The 19934-nt window shown below is 37.0% G+C and overlaps 1 protein-coding gene across 4 annotated transcripts; it reads right to left on the bottom strand.

The window, feature by feature from the left end:
* Nucleotides 1-2827: 2827 nt before the first annotated feature.
* On the bottom strand, nt 2828-19127 carry LOC110963633 (probable thiopurine S-methyltransferase). Of its 4 annotated transcripts, none has more exons than XM_051955475.1 (9): nt 18975-19127; nt 18133-18248; nt 5822-5914; nt 5328-5460; nt 3682-3734; nt 3531-3605; nt 3361-3446; nt 3207-3251; nt 2828-3098 (listed from the first exon to the last, which is right to left on the bottom strand). In XM_051955475.1, the coding sequence occupies exons 2-9, from the start codon at nt 18228-18230 to the stop codon at nt 2980-2982; spliced, it is 702 nt and encodes a 233-aa protein (XP_051811435.1). In that variant the 5' UTR covers nt 18231-18248; nt 18975-19127; the 3' UTR covers nt 2828-2979. The 4 variants fall into 4 exon arrangements, with proteins under 4 accessions (XP_051811435.1, XP_051811438.1, XP_051811436.1 ...); XM_051955478.1 differs by lacking the exons at nt 18133-18248; nt 18975-19127 and adding exons at nt 6207-6323; nt 8852-9026; XM_051955476.1 differs by lacking the exons at nt 18133-18248; nt 18975-19127 and adding exons at nt 6207-6326; nt 8852-9024.
* Nucleotides 19128-19934: the final 807 nt, after the last annotated feature.

Below are 19934 nucleotides of genomic sequence, written 5' to 3'. Positions count from 1 at the left end.
ACTGCGAGGGAATTTAATTTATTTTGTCCCATAACGTCTTCAAAAGTTTAGAAATCCGCCCGTATTTGTGATTCAACTTACATTTGTCGTTTCTTCGGGTTGTTTCGGCATTTCAGGTGACGAAAATTTTCTCCTATTTGAGCCAGCAACTTCCTCTTTGCCGTCTGCTAATGTTTGGCTCCGTATCCGGGCAACAGCCAATGAGGAGGAAGCTGGAGATGTGACATATATGACGCGGTAGGAGGTAACAACACTGTAGACATAAATATATGTAGAAGACTGATTCATATCTATTAATTTAGAGATTTTAGGATGTTTTGTTTCTTTAGCAAAAGTGTAAAATAAGAAAACTTTTGATATAAATTTAAATAGAACTTCATTCATTCTGAAGGAAATTCTCCTAAAAATCAATAAATAAATGATCAATAAGCTAAAATAAGATCAGAACCAAAAATTAAGAAGAAATACTAGCAAGTATTATGAAGCAGTGAAGTAATATTGCACACAATAATAAAATATTGGATTTAAAATGTAAATACTGCTCATTAAATTGAAATATTGCACATAAAAATTAACATATTTCTCAAATATTAGAAATATTGCACATAAAAATTAATATATTTCTCAAATATTAGAAATATTGCACATGAAAATGACTTATTGCACATTGTATTTAAATATTATACATGTTAGTGAAACACTGCAGCACGGTCATGACACTGACATAATGTTAAGAAAATATTATTTCAGATAATATCTATAATATTCAGTGTTCAGTGACTGACTCAGCTGTGATTGTTGCAGAATGAGATGGGTTTAAAGAGATTTAAAAATATTTAACTGTTTACTTTAGGTCATTTTGTCTATTTATGTCCGTAGATTTAATCTATAATGCAAATATTTAATTAAAGGGTGTTTTTTGTTTGTTTTTTCTTCCACTCTGGCTCAGAAATCTCCACTTCAGTAGCACTTAAATACACCACACAGTTTTATTGTGAAGGTTTCTGCAGACAGACCTTAATAATCACTAAGTTCTACCACTTTCAAAGGTTCAAAGGTTTTACTGCCAGATGCAGCAATAAACACGTTATCAGTAGATTCTCTGCCTTCACCTCCATCAACCTTCTTACAGAATAAACCTCCTTCTATAAGCTGAAGTGGATAAATATTAACTATGTTCATACTTTACATTTACTGTACATATCTCTAACATCAGCTATCCATGCTGTCATTTATTGACGTTTCTATGTACCTTTAATTATCTTTCTATTGTTATTTATCAAGCACAGTTATATTACTTCCAGCTTTTTCTGTTTATTTGTATTTATTTATATTGTTTAAACTGCATGGTATATCTTGATATTCATATATTTTACATCTTTACCTGCACTGTTTATACTGTTAATGCTGCTTATGCCGTATATATTTTAATTCTGTGCATCGACGTTAAGGTTTAATCAAATGTGATTTTAAAAAATATTGAATATACAGACGACAGTGCAATCTAATTCAATTATCCAAAAGCACTGTGAGCTGTAAGAAGGATTTTTTAGATAAATAATCTATTTTACATGAATATATTTTCACTTTTTTCTCCAGTAATTCAAGTAACCTGCTCTTAGCACCACGTTAAACTGCTGCAAGATAGTAATAAAGCAAAAATCCTGATTTAAACAAACATTACAAACAGAATAATGTTGCATCAGATGAGTTTAAAAACACATTTCTGTGTTAGATTGATTTTTGAAATTAAATTCAAGTTGAGGAAACGGTAAAATTAGGCCGGTGAATTGATTTTTTTTCACCTTGAAGCTCAGGATTCCTCTTCATCTTAACATACAAGGACAATTCCAGACACTAGAACTGGTGAATATCTTTGACTAAATGTAGTTTGTTGGCTTAACGTTCACTAAAAAGTTGTCGTACCTCAAAAATATTGGTTCTAACTGTTCTGTTCCGTTTTTTTTTTTAGCCCAAATTTTTCTTTTTTCTGTTTTTTTTTTTTTTTTTTTTTTAGCATAGTTTAACTCCACAGAAAATGTCATTTTTTCTTATTGATGGTAGCTGTGCATGCAGGTTAATATGGATGTTTATCAGTCACCATGTAAGGATTTATGGAACCAGAGTTAAACGTTCACGAGGTTCAAAAGCTGAAATTAAACCGCTCTGGGCTCAAACTAGTCTAAAGGACGGTTAGACTATAATACAGATTCAGCCTCCATGAGGTCAGAATAATACAGAACTTAAAGAGAAAACGTGAACGTACTGAGCTGCTAATCAGTGGAGTCTTTAGGGCCCAAACTAGTGAAGAAACAGCGAGAATCCAACAAAAATCAAGCGTTAATACAAAATTCTTAAAGTATAAACCTAACTTTGATGCTGTGGAAGTTTAGTTTATCAGTTTTGTATTTAAAATTAAATATTCCTGATTAATAATTACCTTTAAAGACGTGAATCTGATGAATTTTGAGAAATCACTGGCTCATTTTAAGAATGGAAAGATGAATTTAAAGAGATTTTTTCACACCAACACCAGCATTTTCCCAAAACAGATGAAAACAGTAAAAAAAATAAAGCAAATGATGTTACTTTTAGCAGGTATTTTAAAACTGTACAAGTGAAAAAACAGTTATTATGAGAGTATTAAGCAGCATTAAAGTTTCCCTGCTTTGATTTCTGTATTGTGAGTCTAGTTTTCTGTGTATCTTCAATATAAATTCAATTTTTTTATTTTAAATATTACTTAAAGTAGCTGCAATAATGCACAAAAAAAAACAACTTAAAACATGATTTCTACCAGTTTGCATGATTTTAAAAAGCACAAACACATCTTTAAGGTCACTTTTATTTAGACATGATGCATTTTTAAAGTTATTGAGTTAAATAAAGGACATTTTACATCCATGTAGCCTCATTTTCCATAAGAATGGAGCCTCAGACTTGACTTTACTAAGACTAAAACCCCAAAATGTTTTTTCTTCAGCTGCTCTTCGGGGTGATGAGGAGAACACGTTCGTTCAGGTAATCCATCCCAAAGTCCCTCCACATGTCTGACATTATATCTGTGGACTGCAGCAGCTCGATGTTGCAGCTTTTACCTGAGAAAAGAAGAGAAAAGCATCTTTAAAGGAGAATTCTGGTGTGTGAACGCTGCGTTTCCAGCAAAAAACAACCTGAAGCAACGTGTAGTTTTAAATAAAACTCACCAAACAGAGCGTGAAGCTGCTCATCAGGCACAAAAAACGGAGGACCTACCACACAAAAACAGCTTCTAAATCTCACCAAACTCATTCTAAAATGCAAAACAAATGAAAAGGAACCCCTTTCGTCTGATATTTTTGGCACAACGTGGAAACGTACCTTCATATTTTTCAGGATTGTACTGCAGAGTGTCCACGAGGTATCTGCAGTCTTTGGCCATCAGAGACACCATCAGAGCAGCATATCTGCAGAATAAACACATATGAAGAGGAAGAAATGTATTTTTTTCTTTCTTAAAGTCTAAAAGCCATTCTTGGATCTGTTCTTACTTTTCTCGGTCTTGAGGGTTGACGGCCACCAGAGATCCTCGGTCCCAGATCGCTCCAAACTGACCCTCAACTGAGCTGTGAAATCAGGAGAAAGGGATTCAGTCAAAGTAATTTAAACTTTAGAAATGATAAATGGTGGTGGTTCGCTCACCTGGAGAAGTTGTACAGATCGCACTGATAGAGGGAGATGCTTTTCTCTGCGTTCTGTGGACCAAAGAGAAAAAGAACTTCAGCCTAAATCACCACAAAACTGGTGAAAGAGAGACTACAATTCTGAATGGTCACAAAAAAACACGACAAAAAAAAGCCACAGAGACACAAATTCACCATAAAAAGATCTAAAATCACCACAAAACACCCAAAATTGCATTAAAAACAATTCAAAATCACCATAAAAAGATCTAAAATCACCACAAAACACCTAAAATTGCATTAAAAACAATTCAAAATCACCATAAAAAGATCTAAAATCACCACAAAACACCTAAAATTGCATTAAAAACAATTCAAAATCACCATAAAAAGATCTAAAATCACCACAAAACGCCTAAAATTGCATCAAAAACAACTCAAAATCACCATAAAAAGATCTAAAATCACCACAAAACGCCTAAAATTGCATCAAAAACAACTCAAAATCACCATGAAAAGATCTAAAATCACCACAAAACACCTAAAATTGCATCAAAAACAACTCAAAATCACCATAAAAAGATCTAAAATCACCACAAAACACCCAAAATTGCATCAAAAACAACTCAAAATCACCATAAAAAGATCTAAAATCACCACAAAACACCCAAAATTGCATCAAAAACAACACAAAATCACCATAAAAAGATCTAAAATCACCACAAAACACCCAAAATTGCATCAAAAACAACACAAAATCACCATAAAAAGATCTAAAATCACCACAAAACACCCAAAATTGCATCAAAAACAACACAAAATCACCATAAAAAGATCTAAAATCACCACAAAACGGGTGAAATTGCAACAAAAGTTGTAAATCGTCACAAAAAACATGACAAAAACGTCCACACAGAAAAATCACCATAAAAAGATGAAAAATTCCCACAAAAAGCGGCAAAACTATCCTGAAAGGTTCAATTTAACCACAAAAATCAGGCAAAATTACCACAAATGGACAGAAAATCACCCTAAAGAGCTAAAACTACATTCAAATTTGCCAACAAAAACACGCAAAATCACAACCAAATGGATCCAAAATTGCCACAAAACAGGTGAAATTGTGACAAAACCTCTAAATATCACAAAAAATACTACAAAAAGAGACACGAAAACGATCAAAAATCACCACAAAAGACCAAAAATTAAAACAGAAAAAACACAAAACCACCATGTAAAGATGAAAAATTGCCACAAAAATGACAAAACCACCCCAAAGAGACAATTTCACCAGAAGAAACAGGAAAAATTAGCACAAATAGATACAAGTTCACCACAAAAAGTGCTTTGAAAGTTCAAATTTGCTAAGAAAAACATGCAAAATCACCAGAAAATGGCCCAAAATGACCACAAAAGTGGATGTTTTGTGTCCTTTTGTAGTGTATTTACCTCTTTTTTTTTAATGGTAATTTTGGGTCTTTTTGTGCTGATTTTGTTTCTTTGTGATCTTTCTTTGGCTCTTTTGGTGATTTGGTCTCTTTTTGTGGTAATTTTCCAGCTTTTTTTTAGTTCATTTAGTGTCTATCTGCTGGACTGATGAAGTTCTGAGGCTCAGAAATGATGTAAAAAGTCAGTTCTGGTCCTGGTCCTCCTCCAGGGTCCTACCTTGAACACCTTTGCTCCAGGTACTCCAGCTGCAGCCTCCTCGCTGTACGTCATGTTGTTCTCCTCAAAGAACTGTCGGACTGCCTTCTCAGAGATCTCCACCCCGACCACCGATTGCCCCCTGTCTGCCAGCCTGACCGCCACAGACAGCAGCAGGAGCATTATGGGATGGCAGACACACCTTTAATCCTTCAGAAAAAAGCTGCTAGAAGCTTCTTGGATGAAGGCGAAACATCTTCAGGAACCATGAAGAGAAGTTCAGCTGCTTTTCACTGAAACTCTGAGAATCTACAGAGATTTTATTCTAGCAGAAATATAAACGCTAAATATGATGTAGAAGGGCGTCTAATATAATTAAAAGCTCAATATTTGTCACCAGACAATCATCAAAGTGAAACACGGTGGTAGGAGCATCATTATGTGAGGCATGGTGGTGCTGAATCTAAACACTAAATGTGACGTATTTCAGTGGATTCAGAGATTTTTTTTCCTACCATTTCATATCTACAGCTTTCCCACACAGAGGGAAGAAGAAGCGAACTCCTTTTCGTCCATTTAGAACTTTATCAATGTTGTTCTCCAGCATACTGTGAAGAAAAAGTTTAAAAACACTCAATTAACAGCCAAAAACACTCACCTGTGGAGGTATTTTAAACAGTTAAGTTCACAAAAACGTCTTAACTCTTTAACTTTAACACTAACATCAGAATTATCTTTGCTGATTGTCCATATTTGATCTGCAAAACAGTGACTTATTTCCTTTTCTGACCAGTTTGTGGGAGTTCCTCGTGCATTTACAGTTTCTATAAGCTTAGTAAGTCACACATGCATGTAGAAGACTTTTATCCCACTGAGAAAGCAGATAAGTGTGGTATTTACTTGTTCACGTGGTCTTCATGGAATCCAATGTCGTCCTTTTTCCAGTATTCCTCCCACTCTGCGAGCGTCATCACCCGATTGGCCTGAGGTTCCAGCATGATGTTTTCCTGAATCCAACTGCTAGAAAACAACAAAAAGCAGCGAAACGAAGACAAAATAGAAAGTGGAGTGAACAGCATTCATATCTGCAGCTGCAGATGGAGGTAAGAAGATGATGCTGAGTAAAGATGCACATAAAAACATGAAAACAGGCCTTTAGAGAGCAGCTTTGTCGACAGAAATGAGCCAAATATCTGCAAAAAATGGTGTCCTGGTAACCCCAGCTGATCTAAATTAAGTCAGCTTAAACTGGAGAACATTATCCGGCACAGAAGTCTTTGTCATGGTGCCCATAGCTAGCTAAAGCCCGGTAATACAGCTACTCTGCAGTATGTTTGCTGACATGTATGTGGTTTGTTTCCTGCCTTATCGGTTAAAATATCCAGGTGAAAACCAAATCTAAATCCAGTCTTAAAGCAGTCTAGAACAAGACAGATGTGAAGTACAAAGCATGTCCAGAACCTGTCTATAGCTTCATCCAAATACAGTCCCAATCCAATCTAAAATCAGCCCAGAAGCTAGTATCAACTCGCATGCAAGAGCTCTAGTTGGAGATCATTAATCACCACAGAAGTCTTTGTCATGGTGCCCATCGCTAGCTTAGTAATACAGCTACTCTACAATAACTTTTGGTTTGTCTTCTGCTTTATCGGTTACAATAATTGTTGTTAATTAATTCATTAAACAAGTCTAAATTCAGCTGAAAACCCAGCCTAAAATCAGACCAGAAGATGTCTTAAAGCAATCTGGAACAAGATTAAAACCAAGTCCAGTGCATGTATGAGCTCTAGGTGGAGGTCATTAGCAACCACTAGCGTCTTTGTCATGGTGCCCATTGCTAGCTAAAGCCCAGTAATACAGCTACTTTACAATGCATGTTCTGACATGGTTTGTTTTCTGCCTTGTCAGTTATGTTATTATTAGTTAAACCATTTAGCAAGTCTAAATCCTGTTGAAAGGAAAGCCTAAAATCAGCCAAAACATTAGCCTAAATCCAGTCTTCAAGCAGTCTAAATCAAGACTAAAACCAAGTCCAAATCCAGTCTAACATCAGCCCCAAAGCTACTCTCAACTTGCATGCAAGAGCTTTAATTGAAGGTCATTAACCTCCACAGAAGTCTTTGTCATGGTGCCCCTTTACTCGCTAAACTAATACAAGGCTCTCTTCTTTCCAACGGGAACTTCCTGTATTCTCCACGATGTCTCCTCTGGTCTGTACAATATTAAACTGTAGCTGCGTTTCCATTACCCTTAGACATGCGCAAAATGTAAATAGCGCAATAAAACACTGGTAATGGAAACACCTGAATTTCGAAAAAGGACTAAAATATCGCTAAGAAGTTTTTACGCTCTCATGAGGTGGTTTTTCAGACGTTTATATTGAAAAATATCGCAAAAGCTCAATGGAAACACTTTTTCCGCAATTATACGTCACCGGACGTGACGTACCTGGTCACATGACCAGTTCTCTCGGAGTAAACATGGCGCGGTACGTGTGGACAGAAGAGGAGACCAAGACTTTTCTTGCCGTTATTCTTGAGAAAAACATCACTGCCATACTAGACAGCAAACAGCAGAGGAATGCAGAGTGTTATGAGGAGATGGAAACAGGTTTTGGGCATTCATCTTCCTGCAGTGAAATCTTGCGGGATGATATTTTACGAGAGTTACGATGCTTCTGCCCAGAACAACCTTCAATGGAAACACATTCAAAGCGCAAATATACTTTGTTGAAATTTTAGAAATAATCGCTTTTATTTTGCAAAAAACTGTAATGGAAACCCAGCTAGTGAGATGCTCCACCTGGCTAAAGCTCATCTAAAATACATCTGCCTTATTGGTTACTACATTTTCAGTTGGTAGAATCATTAAACCAAGTCAAAAACCAGTCTAAAATCAACCCACACTGAACTCTTAACTTGCATGTGTGAGCTCTAGTTGGAGGTCATTAATCACCACTAGAGTCTTTGTCATGGTGCCCCTTTACTAGCTAAGCTCCCCGATTTACTGACATCCTTTATCTTCAGCCTTGTTGGTGAATGTATGTTTTATCTGTTGAATTATTAACGTCAGTTAATCGATGAATCAGAACTGCAGAACTGGAAGGTCCAACTTTTGACCCACATGGTAGAGCTGTATCTGATCCAGATTAATGAGTTAATGGCATTCCTTTATGCTATGTGGGAAAACAAACTACGGAAACTCACCAAACACCTGCAGGAGATAGATTTTATAACATCATGTTAAACACTTTCATTGTGTTGTATCTTTGATTTTTCCTCATTTTATTGTCATATTGTTTGTAAGTCATAGCTATGTAGAATCATGCAGCACTTTGGTTCAGCTCCTGTTTTAAATGCACTTTATAAGGTTTAAATTATTTTTAAATTAGAATTAAATGCTTTACAGTTGAACAGAGATATCAGATCACTCTTATCTTACAGCAGCATGAAACCAGCCATCCTACTTTTGAGAGGAAACTTGAAACCTACAAGTTTGTTTGTTTTTTTTTAACATATATGTGTGTGTTCAAATGAAGAACTTACCTGATCTGAATGTAGACGACCGAGTTATTTATCAGGAGTTTCTTCTACCAGCTGGTCAGGTTGGTTCACGGCTCCAGAAATAGAAGCAGGATGAGGATGAAAACGGTGTTTGACAGGAGAAAACTCACAACTGCACCCAGTCCGACTTCTGGTCTGGGAGGAGTTTCATGCTGCGTTCAGGGGGCAGCGGAAATATGGGAAATATCTCTAACTGTAAGTGTAAACCAATGCTGTGCGCTCTCAGCTGCCAGTTTAATGACTCCTATCTGTACGTGATGCAGTCTAATCCAGTAAATGTGACCTTCTAGAGGACAGTTATTGTTGAAACCTTTCAGACAATCTTCACTTCAACTTAATACTAACTGTAGAAACACAAACTATGTCCTCCTAAATGACCGTAAATGTGAATCATCACCTCTCTAAAGTATGACAACTTTCATAAATACAGGAACTGTCACAGCATTGTTAGTATTAAGCTCTATTAGTACCCACTAAATTGTATGCTTAACTGATATTTCCTTCTATTAATTCAATTTACCACCAGATGACATAAAATTACCAGAAAAAACACCAAAGACGACGAGAAACGGATCCAAACTCACCACCAAATGGCTTAAAATGACCTAAAATCAACAGAATACCTTCGACTTAGACTGACTTTATTAATCCCCAGAGGGAAACCACCAAAAAAAACTACAAAAAGATTCAAAGTCACTACAAGGACGCAAATTTACCACAAAGCGATTCATAATCACCACCAAATGACTTAAAAATTACAAGAAAAAGAACCTAAATCACCATTAGAAAGACGTTTTCCATCATTAATAATAAAAAGACAGTCTATGAAGGGCTCCTTATTGGTTCTGAGGCAAAGTGATACAAACCGTTTAGTGTCAGACTCAGATGTAAGATCTGTTAAACACCAGACTGTTGTTGTAATGCTGCCACTCAGTGGTCGAGGCAGGAAATGTGTTTAGGATGAGCCGTATTTTATCAGTAAAAAGGACAAAAACAAACTAAAATCTAAACTTTACTTTGCAATATTGTGCCTCGCATATCGTGGAGGATTTTCTCATCAAAAACAACCCAGACGGGAAGAACCCCTGGAAAACAAAAGTTCTGGAAACCAAATGAGTTCATCAAAAACAGGAAAACAGATCCAACCGACTTTGTCATCAAATGCAATAAAAGATGGGGCCAAATATGCAAAAATCATTAGACTAATATCTGTATTATGGGGTGTCTTAAATTGTGTATTTAAATGTGCTCGGTACTAAATATCTAAAATACTCTAATTTGCATTAATTCCTAGAACAGAAATCCTTTATTTCTGGTTTCATTTTGTCAATATGTTACAGCCAAATGTCTGTGCTAAAGGCATTTTAAACATCTCCTTGTCACTCATAAATCAGAAAATATTAACTGACAGACGCAGCATGCAAAGGGGCGTCTTCTCTGACTTCGATAAATGTTTAAAAATCTAGAAGCTTATGGTTAGAAAAGGGTTAAAGTTGTCTAAATGTGCACTAAAGCCTTTGAGACGTTTAACAGGCGATCAATCATCAACCATCCAGTTAATCCATAACCTGCCAGGTGTGTCTTTAAACAACAACGTACAGAAAGCTTTAGTCCACAGACACTCCTCTAACAGAGACCATGAAAGGCCGCCTTAAAATGCAGCTTTTTTTTAAATAATACGGAGCAACAAATACGTGAGAAACACAAGAACAGACATGTCAGCTAGAGCCACAACCAGACACTTAAATATCCACAAATCCACCATTTGTAGTGCTACGGACAGAAAGTGACTGTAAAAGTATTCAGCCTCCTTGTTTTCCACATTTTCTGCTTTTCAACATTGAATCACGATTAATTTAAAATATTTCTAAGAGGAATTTTCAAATAAGACTATTTTGTGTCAAAGTGGAAGCACATTTTTAGCATCATTAAGAAATGGAAGGAAGATGACACATGAATAAATCTGACTAGAGGAGGACATCCGGGAAGAAAGAGACTAGAGAGGGGGGCCACCAAGACTCCTATGAGTCCTCTGAAGGAGTTCCAGCTTCAGCAGCTGAGATGTTAGAGACTGTTCATCCAACAACTGTTGTCTGTTCTTCACCAGGGAAAGCTTTATGGAGACAAAGAGAAAAAAAATGTTGGAAAAAGCTCCAATTAAATGTGGACTAGAGTTCACCAGAAGACATGTGGAGACTCTGAAGACACCTGGAAGAAGGTTCTTTGGTCTGAGGAGACCAGGATGGAGCTTTATGTCCACCACAGTAGATGTTTTACACCATTCCCACTGAGAAGCACGGTGGTGGCAGCATCATGACGTGAAGCATGGTGGTGGCAGCATCATGACGTGAAGCACGGTGGTGGCAGCATCATGACGTGAAGCACGGTGGAGGCAGCGTCATGACGTGAAGCACGGTGGTGGCAGCATCATGACGTGAAGCACGGTGGAGGCAGCATCATGACGTGAAGCACGGTGGAGGCAGCATCATGACGTGAAGCACGGTGGTGGCAGCGTAATGACGTGAAGCACGGTGGTGGCAGCATCATGACGTGAAGCACGGTGGTGGCAGCATCATGACGTGAAGCACGGTGGAGGCAGCGTCATGACGTGAAGCACGGTGGTGGCAGCATCATGACGTGAAGCACGGTGGTGGCAGCGTCATGACGTGAAGCACGGTGGTGGCAGCGTAATGACGTGAAGCGCGGTGGAGGCAGCGTCATGACGTGAAGCGCGGTGGAGGCAGCGTCATGACGTGAAGCGCGGTGGAGGCAGCGTCATGACGTGAAGCGCGGTGGAGGCAGCGTCATGACGTGAAGCGCGGTGGAGGCAGCGTCATGACGTGAAGCGCGGTGGAGGCAGCGTCATGACGTGAAGCGCGGTGGAGGCAGCGTGATGACGTGAAGCACGGTGGAGGCAGCGTGATGACGTGAAGCACGGTGGAGGCAGCGTGATGACGTGAAGCACGGTGGAGGCAGCGTCATGACGTGAAGCACGGTGGAGGCAGCATGATGACGTGAAGCACGGTGGAGGCAGCATGATGACGTGAAGCACGGTGGAGGCAGCGTCATGACGTGAAGCACGGTGGAGGCAGCGTCATGACGTGAAGCACGGTGGAGGCAGCGTCATGACGTGAAGCACGGTGGAGGCAGCATCATGACGTGAAGCACGGTGGTGGCAGCATCATGATGTTCCTCAGCTGCAGGTCCTGAGGCTTGTAAAGGTAGAGGGTCAATGAATGCAGCAAAGTCTGCAGAAATCCTGGAGGACCTGATGCAGTCTGAAGAGAACTGAGACTTGGAGAAGATTAGATTTGAGTCGAAGCAAACAGACAAAGATCCTCAGAAATGGTTTGAAGACCGCAAGGAGAAAGTTCTGGAGGCCGAGTCAGAGTCCAGATCTCAATCCAGCTGAGAACTAGAGTCTGGACCTGAAAGGTTTTGGTGACTCAGGATCCCTGTGGAACCAGTTTGATCAGTTTCTGAAGAAGAATGAGGGAGAACTTCAGTTTCTTCTATGTATTCTGTGTGCTTAGTCGGTTCACACTTCACTTTTAGTTTCATGTAGATACAGCTGCTTGTGTCTGTATCCATTTCCTCTAGGATGGAGAACTTTTCCCTGGATCTTCTGTAGAACTAAATAAATCCACCCAAAATAACTTCCCGCTTTGACCACTGAGTGGCAGCATTACAAAACATTTTGTTTCAGAACCAATAAGGAACCCTTCATAGAATGTTGTTTCCAGGAAAACTGCATGAACACGGGCGATATCGTTTCTTTTTGTGGTGATTTTGAGTCATTAAGTCTTATTCAGTGTAATCTACTGATAAAGTTTGATGATGTTACAATATCACCACAACAAGTGAAATAATAAAAGACCAAAATGACAACAAAAGATGCAAATTTATCACAAAAGGACTAAAAATGATCACAAAATACCTAAAATTAAGAGAAAATATAATGATGTGACAGATGTAAATTTACCACAAAAGACTCAAAATCAGCACAAAAACACTTAAAATCACAAGAAAAAAAATTTAAATCACCATAGAAGTACTTTTCCCACTAAAACATCTGATTAATAATAAAAGGCTCAAAGATTTAAAGTCATCAGAAAACACTGTTATCACAGAAAGACTAAACTTTACCACCAGATGGCCTAAAATTACCAGAATATCTCCAAAGAAAACCACAAAAGGATTCATAATCACCACCGAATGACCTAAAAATTACAAGAAAATATAATGAAACCACCACAAATGGATCTAAATTCACCACAAAGACTCAAAATCAGCACAAAGATGCAAATTAAACACAAAAAGATTAAAATTTACCATCAAATGACTTAAAAGCAACAGAAAACTATCAAAGACAACTAGAAAAAGATTCAAAATCACCACTTAAAATGACCTAAAATCACCAGAAAACCACCCAAATAAAACTAGAAAAAGACTCAAAATTGCTCAAAAAACAGAAAATACAACAAAATATTGTGGCATTGTTCTCAGAAATCTCCAGGGTAACTGTTCCAGTGATATCTCTGAATAAAAGTTTCTCCTGTTCAGCTGTTCTGTCTGCAGTATTTATATTAATTCATAAAAACAAACCTAAAATCATTATTTCTACCTGGTATCTACAAACTGGATTCATAAAAGCCACAAAAATCTTGTTGCAAAACATTTTTAATGAGTTTTTTTTCTCTTTTTTTGTACATGATCCATTTTCTGAGAAGTTTAAAAAGCAGAACTTTTCTTTCTGAGGACTTCAGCTCTTGGGGGTGAGCAGGTGAACCTTTTCAGTCAGATAATCCAGCCCCCACTTCCTGGTTCTGTCTGTCAGAGCGTCTGCAGCCTGCAGCAGCTCGATGTTACAGCAGTGACCTGCAGGAAAAGAAATGTTCTCAGATTCATTATCATGATTTTAAAAAGAGAATTCATCATTAAATACCATCGTCTCACTCCAAGTAATCTACTGGTGGCACAAAATGAGCACAGAAAGATGCAAAATTACCTCAAAAAAACAGTAAAATCACCTGAAACCTTCCCCAAAATGACCACAAAATGTATAAATTAACCACAAAAACACTCAAAGTCATCAGGAAAAATGAAATCGCCACAGAAAGATGAAAAAATACCACAAAAAACAGTAAAATCACCTGAAACCTTCCCCAAAATGACCACAAAATGTATAAATTAACCACAAAAACACTCAAAGTCATCAGGAAAAATGAAATCGCCACAGAAAGATGAAAAAATACCACAAAAAACAGTAAAATCACCTGAAACCTTCCCCAAAATGACCACAAAATGTATAAATTAACCACAAAAACACTCAAAGTCATCAGGAAAAATGAAATCGCCACAGAAAGATGAAAAAATACCACAAAAAACAGTAAAATCACCTGAAACCTTCCCCAAAATGACCACAAAATGTATAAATTAACCACAAGAACACTCAGTCATCAGGAAAAATGAAATCGCCACAGAAAGATGAAAAAATACCACAAAAAACAGTAAAATCACCTGAAACCTTCCCCAAAATGACCACAAAATGTATAAATTAACCACAAGAACACTCAAAGTCATCAGGAAAAATGAAATCGCCACAGAAAGATGAAAAAATACCACAAAAAACAGTAAAATCACCTGAAACCTTCCCCAAAATGACCACAAAATGTATAAATTAACCACAAAAACACTCAGTCATCAGGAAAAATGAAATCGCCACAGAAAGATGAAAAAATACCACAAAAAACAGTAAAATCACCTGAAACCTTCCCCAAAATGACCACAAAATGTATAAATTAACCACAAGAACACTCAGTCATCAGGAAAAATGAAATCGCCACAGAAAGATGAAAAAATACCACAAAAAACAGTAAAATCACCAGAAACCTTCCCCAAAAACGACCACAAAAGGTGCTAATTTACCACAAAAAGACTCAAAATCATCACAAAAAGAAATAAATTAGGGCATTTTTAGATGTATAATACCTGATTTGCAGATTTAAACATGTATTTTGATAATATTAAATATTATTGTTTTATTTGAAGTGATTTACTGAGAAAGTTTTTGGTGTCACAAAATCTGAAATCAACTCAAAAGACTCAAAATGACCACAAGAAAAATAATAAAAATCTGAAATTTATTAAAACAAAAAGAATCAAATTCACTAAAAGAAAAATAAATACCGGGGGAAAAAAGCCTAAATTAACATCCCAAATTTATTAAAATAAAAAAATCAAAATCACACACACACACACACACAAAAAATAATTACCAGGAAAGAAAACACAAAATCAACACAAAAGATGCAAAAAATCACTCAAAAAAACAAACTATAAATCACCACAAAAATGCACAAATTTACCACAGTTATCTCAGATATGAATAAATATTTATTTATTTATTTTTTTTTTTAGATATGAATAAATAAATAAATGTAAATTAGGACTTTTTAAAAATTATGTAGTACCTCATTTGCATATCTAAACATACGTTTTTATAAAGCTCAGACAGAAATTACTATAGTTTAATTCTAGGTCATTTACGGGGAAAGTTTGATGTCACAAATTCTGAAATCGTCCCCAAAGATGTTAAATCACCACAAAAAAACACCCAAAGTAGACCCAAATTTACCATAAAAGACTTCAAACCAACACAGAAAGATGCACATTTACCACAAAATATATTTTATTACATTTAATCATCATTAAAATTGTTTTTTTGTTCTCAAGTAGTCAGATATTTCTACGATTGTGTATAAAACGCTTCCACGTTTCTGTTTTTGGTTGATCTATTTGAATATTTATCATTTAAACAGCTCAGAATTAAAAAGAAAAGAATTAGAAATATCACATAAAATAAATAAATACAACTTCAGCTTTTAGCAGCTTCTTAAAAAAGACGGTTTTAAATAAAACTAAATAAAACTAAATAAAACTAAATAAAACTCACCAAACAGGCTGTGAAGCTGCTCATCAGGAACAAAAAACGGAGGACCTACGACACAAAAACAGGCCAGAGGAGCTTTAAAATGACAAGTTAAAGTGAAAATAAACAGCTTCAGTTTGATACACGTGCATCTCGTATTATTAGAGCAGAATAAATAATAATAATAACAACGGACCTTTATATAATGTGGGGTTGTACAGCAAATTGTCCACGAGGTATCTGCAGTCTTTGGCCATCAGAGAAACCATCAGAGCAGCATATCTGCAGATTAGATGGACAATAATTAGAAGAATGACTGATTTAAATACAGATTAAGACCATTCTTGGATCTGTTCTTACTTTTCTCGGTCTTGAGGGTTGACGGCCACCAGAGATCCTCGGTCCCAGATCGCTCCAAACTGACCCTCGACTGAGCTGTGAAATCAGGAGAAAGGGATTTAATTAAAGTAGTTTAAACTTCAGAAAGGATAAAAACCACATGTAGTTCGCTCACCTGGAGAAGTCGTACAGGTCGCACTGATAGAGGGAGATGCTTTTCTCTGAGCTCTGTGGAACAAAAACACTGGATGAAAAACTTTGTCCGAGTAAGACGCCGACGCTTTCCTTATTTCAAGTCATTTACCACGTGGTGGGAACAGAGCTCTGATTCCAGTGACAGAAGACAGGATATACAGCTAATGACAAAAAAAACCCAACGGACTTCAATAACCACAAAGACTTAAAATCCAGAAAAAGATGAGAAGTTACAGCAAAAACCGCCATTAAAAGACGTAAGGTCGCCACAAAGACTTGAAATGATCAGAAAAGATGCCAAAATCATCACAGACTCAAAATCACTATAAAAAGACACAAAATCACAACAAAAACTTCAGAAAACCCAACAAAAGACCTAAAATCACGAAAAATCAACACAAAATCACCACAAAAGAAAGTGAAATTATCATAAAAAAATCAAAATCATGACATAATGTCTCAAAATCGCTACAAAAAGACACAAAATCACCACAAAACATGTAAAATCAACACAAAAATATTCAAAATCACAACAAAAAATGTGTGAAATCACTAGAAAAAGGCCGGATTCACTTCAAAAAGACTCATGATCACCGCAAATGGTTAGAAAATCAACATAAAAAGATGTGAAGTCACAACAAAAGCATGAAAATTCCATTATGAGGCTTAAAAACAGAAATAACCAGAAAAATCATCACGTAGACCCTTAATCACTATAAAAAGACACAACATCACCACAAAATCTATTGAAATGAACACAAAAATACTCAATCACCACCAGAAAAAGACTGGAATCACAACAGAACGCCTCACAATCTCTACAAAAAGACTGAAAATCACAACAAATGGACGGAAAATCACCACAAAAATCACCAAAAAGACTGAAAATCACGATAAAATATGTGAAATCAACACAAAAAGACTCAAAATTGCAACAAAAATGTGTGATATCAACACAAGACGACTAAAAATCACAACAAATGACCATAAAATCACCACCAAAAATCCCATCGCATCAAAAACATCACCAGGAAGTCAAAATCACCACAGAATTCCTCAAATTCACTACAAAAAGATTCTAAATCACCAGAAATGAACAGAAAATCACCACAGAAATACTCAAAATCACAACAGAACATGTGAAATGACCAGAAAAAGTCGAAATCACTACAAAATGACACACCGTATCTCCTCAAAATCCTGTGAAACCGCCACAAAAACACTCATAGAAGATCCTAGAAGAGCAGAAGTATCAGTTCCTTCCATGGTGGTCCTGGTCCTCCTCCAGGGTCCTACCTTGAACACCTTTGCTCCAGGTACTCCAGCTGCAGCCTCCTCGCTGTACGTCATGTTGTTCTCCTCAAAGAACTGTCGGACTGCCTTCTCAGAGATCTCCACCCCGACCACCGAGTGCCCCCTGTCTGCCAGCCTGACCGCCACAGACAGCAGCAGGAGCATTATGGGATGGCAGACACACCTTTAATCCTTCAGGAAAAAGCTGCTAAATGCATCTCGTATCATTAGAATACGGTGGACGTTTTTTTCCTACCATTTCATGTCTACAGCTTTCCCACACAGAGGGAAGAAGAAGCGAACTCCTTTTCGTCCATTTAGAACTTTATCAATGTTGTTCTCCAGCATACTGTGAAGAAACAGTTTAAAAACACTCAACTAACAGCCAAAAACACTCCTGTGAATGAATTTACAGTTCATATAATCATAATAAGTCACACATGCACGTAGAAGACTTTAGATTTGACTCTTCGTCCACTAAGAAAGCAGATAAAAGCCTCTTTACGGGTTCACGTGGTCTATGTGGAATCCAATGTTGTCCTTTTGCCAGTATTCCTCCCATTCTTCCAGCGTCCTGACCCGATCAGCCTGAGGTTCTAACATGATGTTTCCTGAACCAAACTGCTAGAAGACAAAGAGAAAACGGAGGATGGTTGGAGAACCACTTTAGTATTTACTTAATCAATAATCGTCTGCTGGCTGAGTGCAGCAATCATTACCGAAGTCCAGAAAAAGTCTAAAAATCAGCCCAAAAGTTAGCCTCACTCTGGTCTTAAAGCTGTCTGGAATGAGATCAGAACCAAAAACAAAACCGATCAATGAATTGTCTATAATTAAGTCCAAATCCAGTCCAAACTGAGTCGTCATGAAGTAGCTTTTTAAAGAAAATAAGTCGCAATTTTCCAATTTCACCTTTTAAAATGTGAATATTCTTCAGATTCTGTAATTATTTATGAATGTAAATTGAATATGTTTGGGTTGTGGAGAAAATCAGACATTTGAGGACGTGATTCTGAGATCTGAAACACAGTATTTAACATTTTTCACCATTTTCTGAGAAGACTAATCCATTAAAGCAGAAATCAATCAACAGATTCACCAACAATAAAAGAATGAGTGAAATCGGGTCATTTTGATGCACTAATAACATCTAGAAAAGGACATTAAATGAGCTGAACTGGTCATTTAAAGGTTTAAAAAGAAGTTTACAGAGGACTGAAATGGTTCATGAAGGTTATTTTTGTCGACTAAAGTCCCTTTTGTATGGCTCAACACCGGATCGATAATCAGCTTTTTAAAGAGAAAACCTGAAAGCAGCACGTTAATGATTCTAAATCAATACCTTACCTGCTCTGAACGGAGACGACTCGTGTTGTTCTGCTGCTCCTCAGTTACTTAACCTCAGTTCAGCTGATGTTTGTCTGACTTCCGGTTTGGGAGGCGCTTTGTGCTGCGTTCACCGTCGGCTGGAAATGTGGGAAATATCACCACTACAGCTTATTGAACTGACAAACGGCAGCCCTGCAGTAAATCTGGAATCTGGGAGGACAGTTTTTGTTTAAACGTTTCAGATAATCAACAGTTCAGCTTAACGGAGGCTGTAGTTTGAAGTTCTCTTGAGCAAAAACAAACCATATCCACCTAAATGACCAGGAATGTGAATCAGCACCTCTCTAAAGTCATACAACCTTCATAAAGACAGGAATTATTACAGCACTGTTAGCATCAGATTCCATTAGTTTCTAGCTAACTAACTTTGTCATCAGATGCGATAAATATGGGGACAAATATGCAGAAATCACCACAAAAAGACTCAAAGTGACCAGAAAAAGATGTCAAAATGACCTGTACTTGTTCTGTGGAACAAAGACACTGTGGAGGAAAACCTTTGTCCATGTGAGGCCCACACGTTTTTACGGTCATTCCTTTAAAGTCATTTACCATCGCGATAATATAACAAGGATTCCAGTGACAGAAGACAGGATGTACAGCGTGATGACAAATAAATCCAAACAATGGACTTAAATGACCATAAAGAGACTCAAAATCACCACAAGAACATGTGAAACACCATTAAGAGACTTAAAATGCCTACAAAGACTTGGAAGATGACAGAAGTATGTGAAATCATAAAAAAAAAAAGTCAAACTCACCACAAAAAGACTAAAACTCCCCATAAATGGACAGAAAATCCCCACAATAAGATGTGAAGTCACAACAAAAATGTGTGAAAACTCCATTAAAAGACTGAAGACTCAAAATCACCAGAAAAACATCTGGAACCACCACAGAAAGATGCAAATTCAT

This window comes from Acanthochromis polyacanthus, chromosome 11, assembly GCF_021347895.1.
Source record: "Acanthochromis polyacanthus isolate Apoly-LR-REF ecotype Palm Island chromosome 11, KAUST_Apoly_ChrSc, whole genome shotgun sequence".
NCBI lineage: Eukaryota > Metazoa > Chordata > Actinopteri > Pomacentridae > Acanthochromis > Acanthochromis polyacanthus.
The sequence above is the reverse complement of the archived record's forward strand: the minus strand, read 5'-3'. Positions and strand labels throughout refer to the sequence as shown.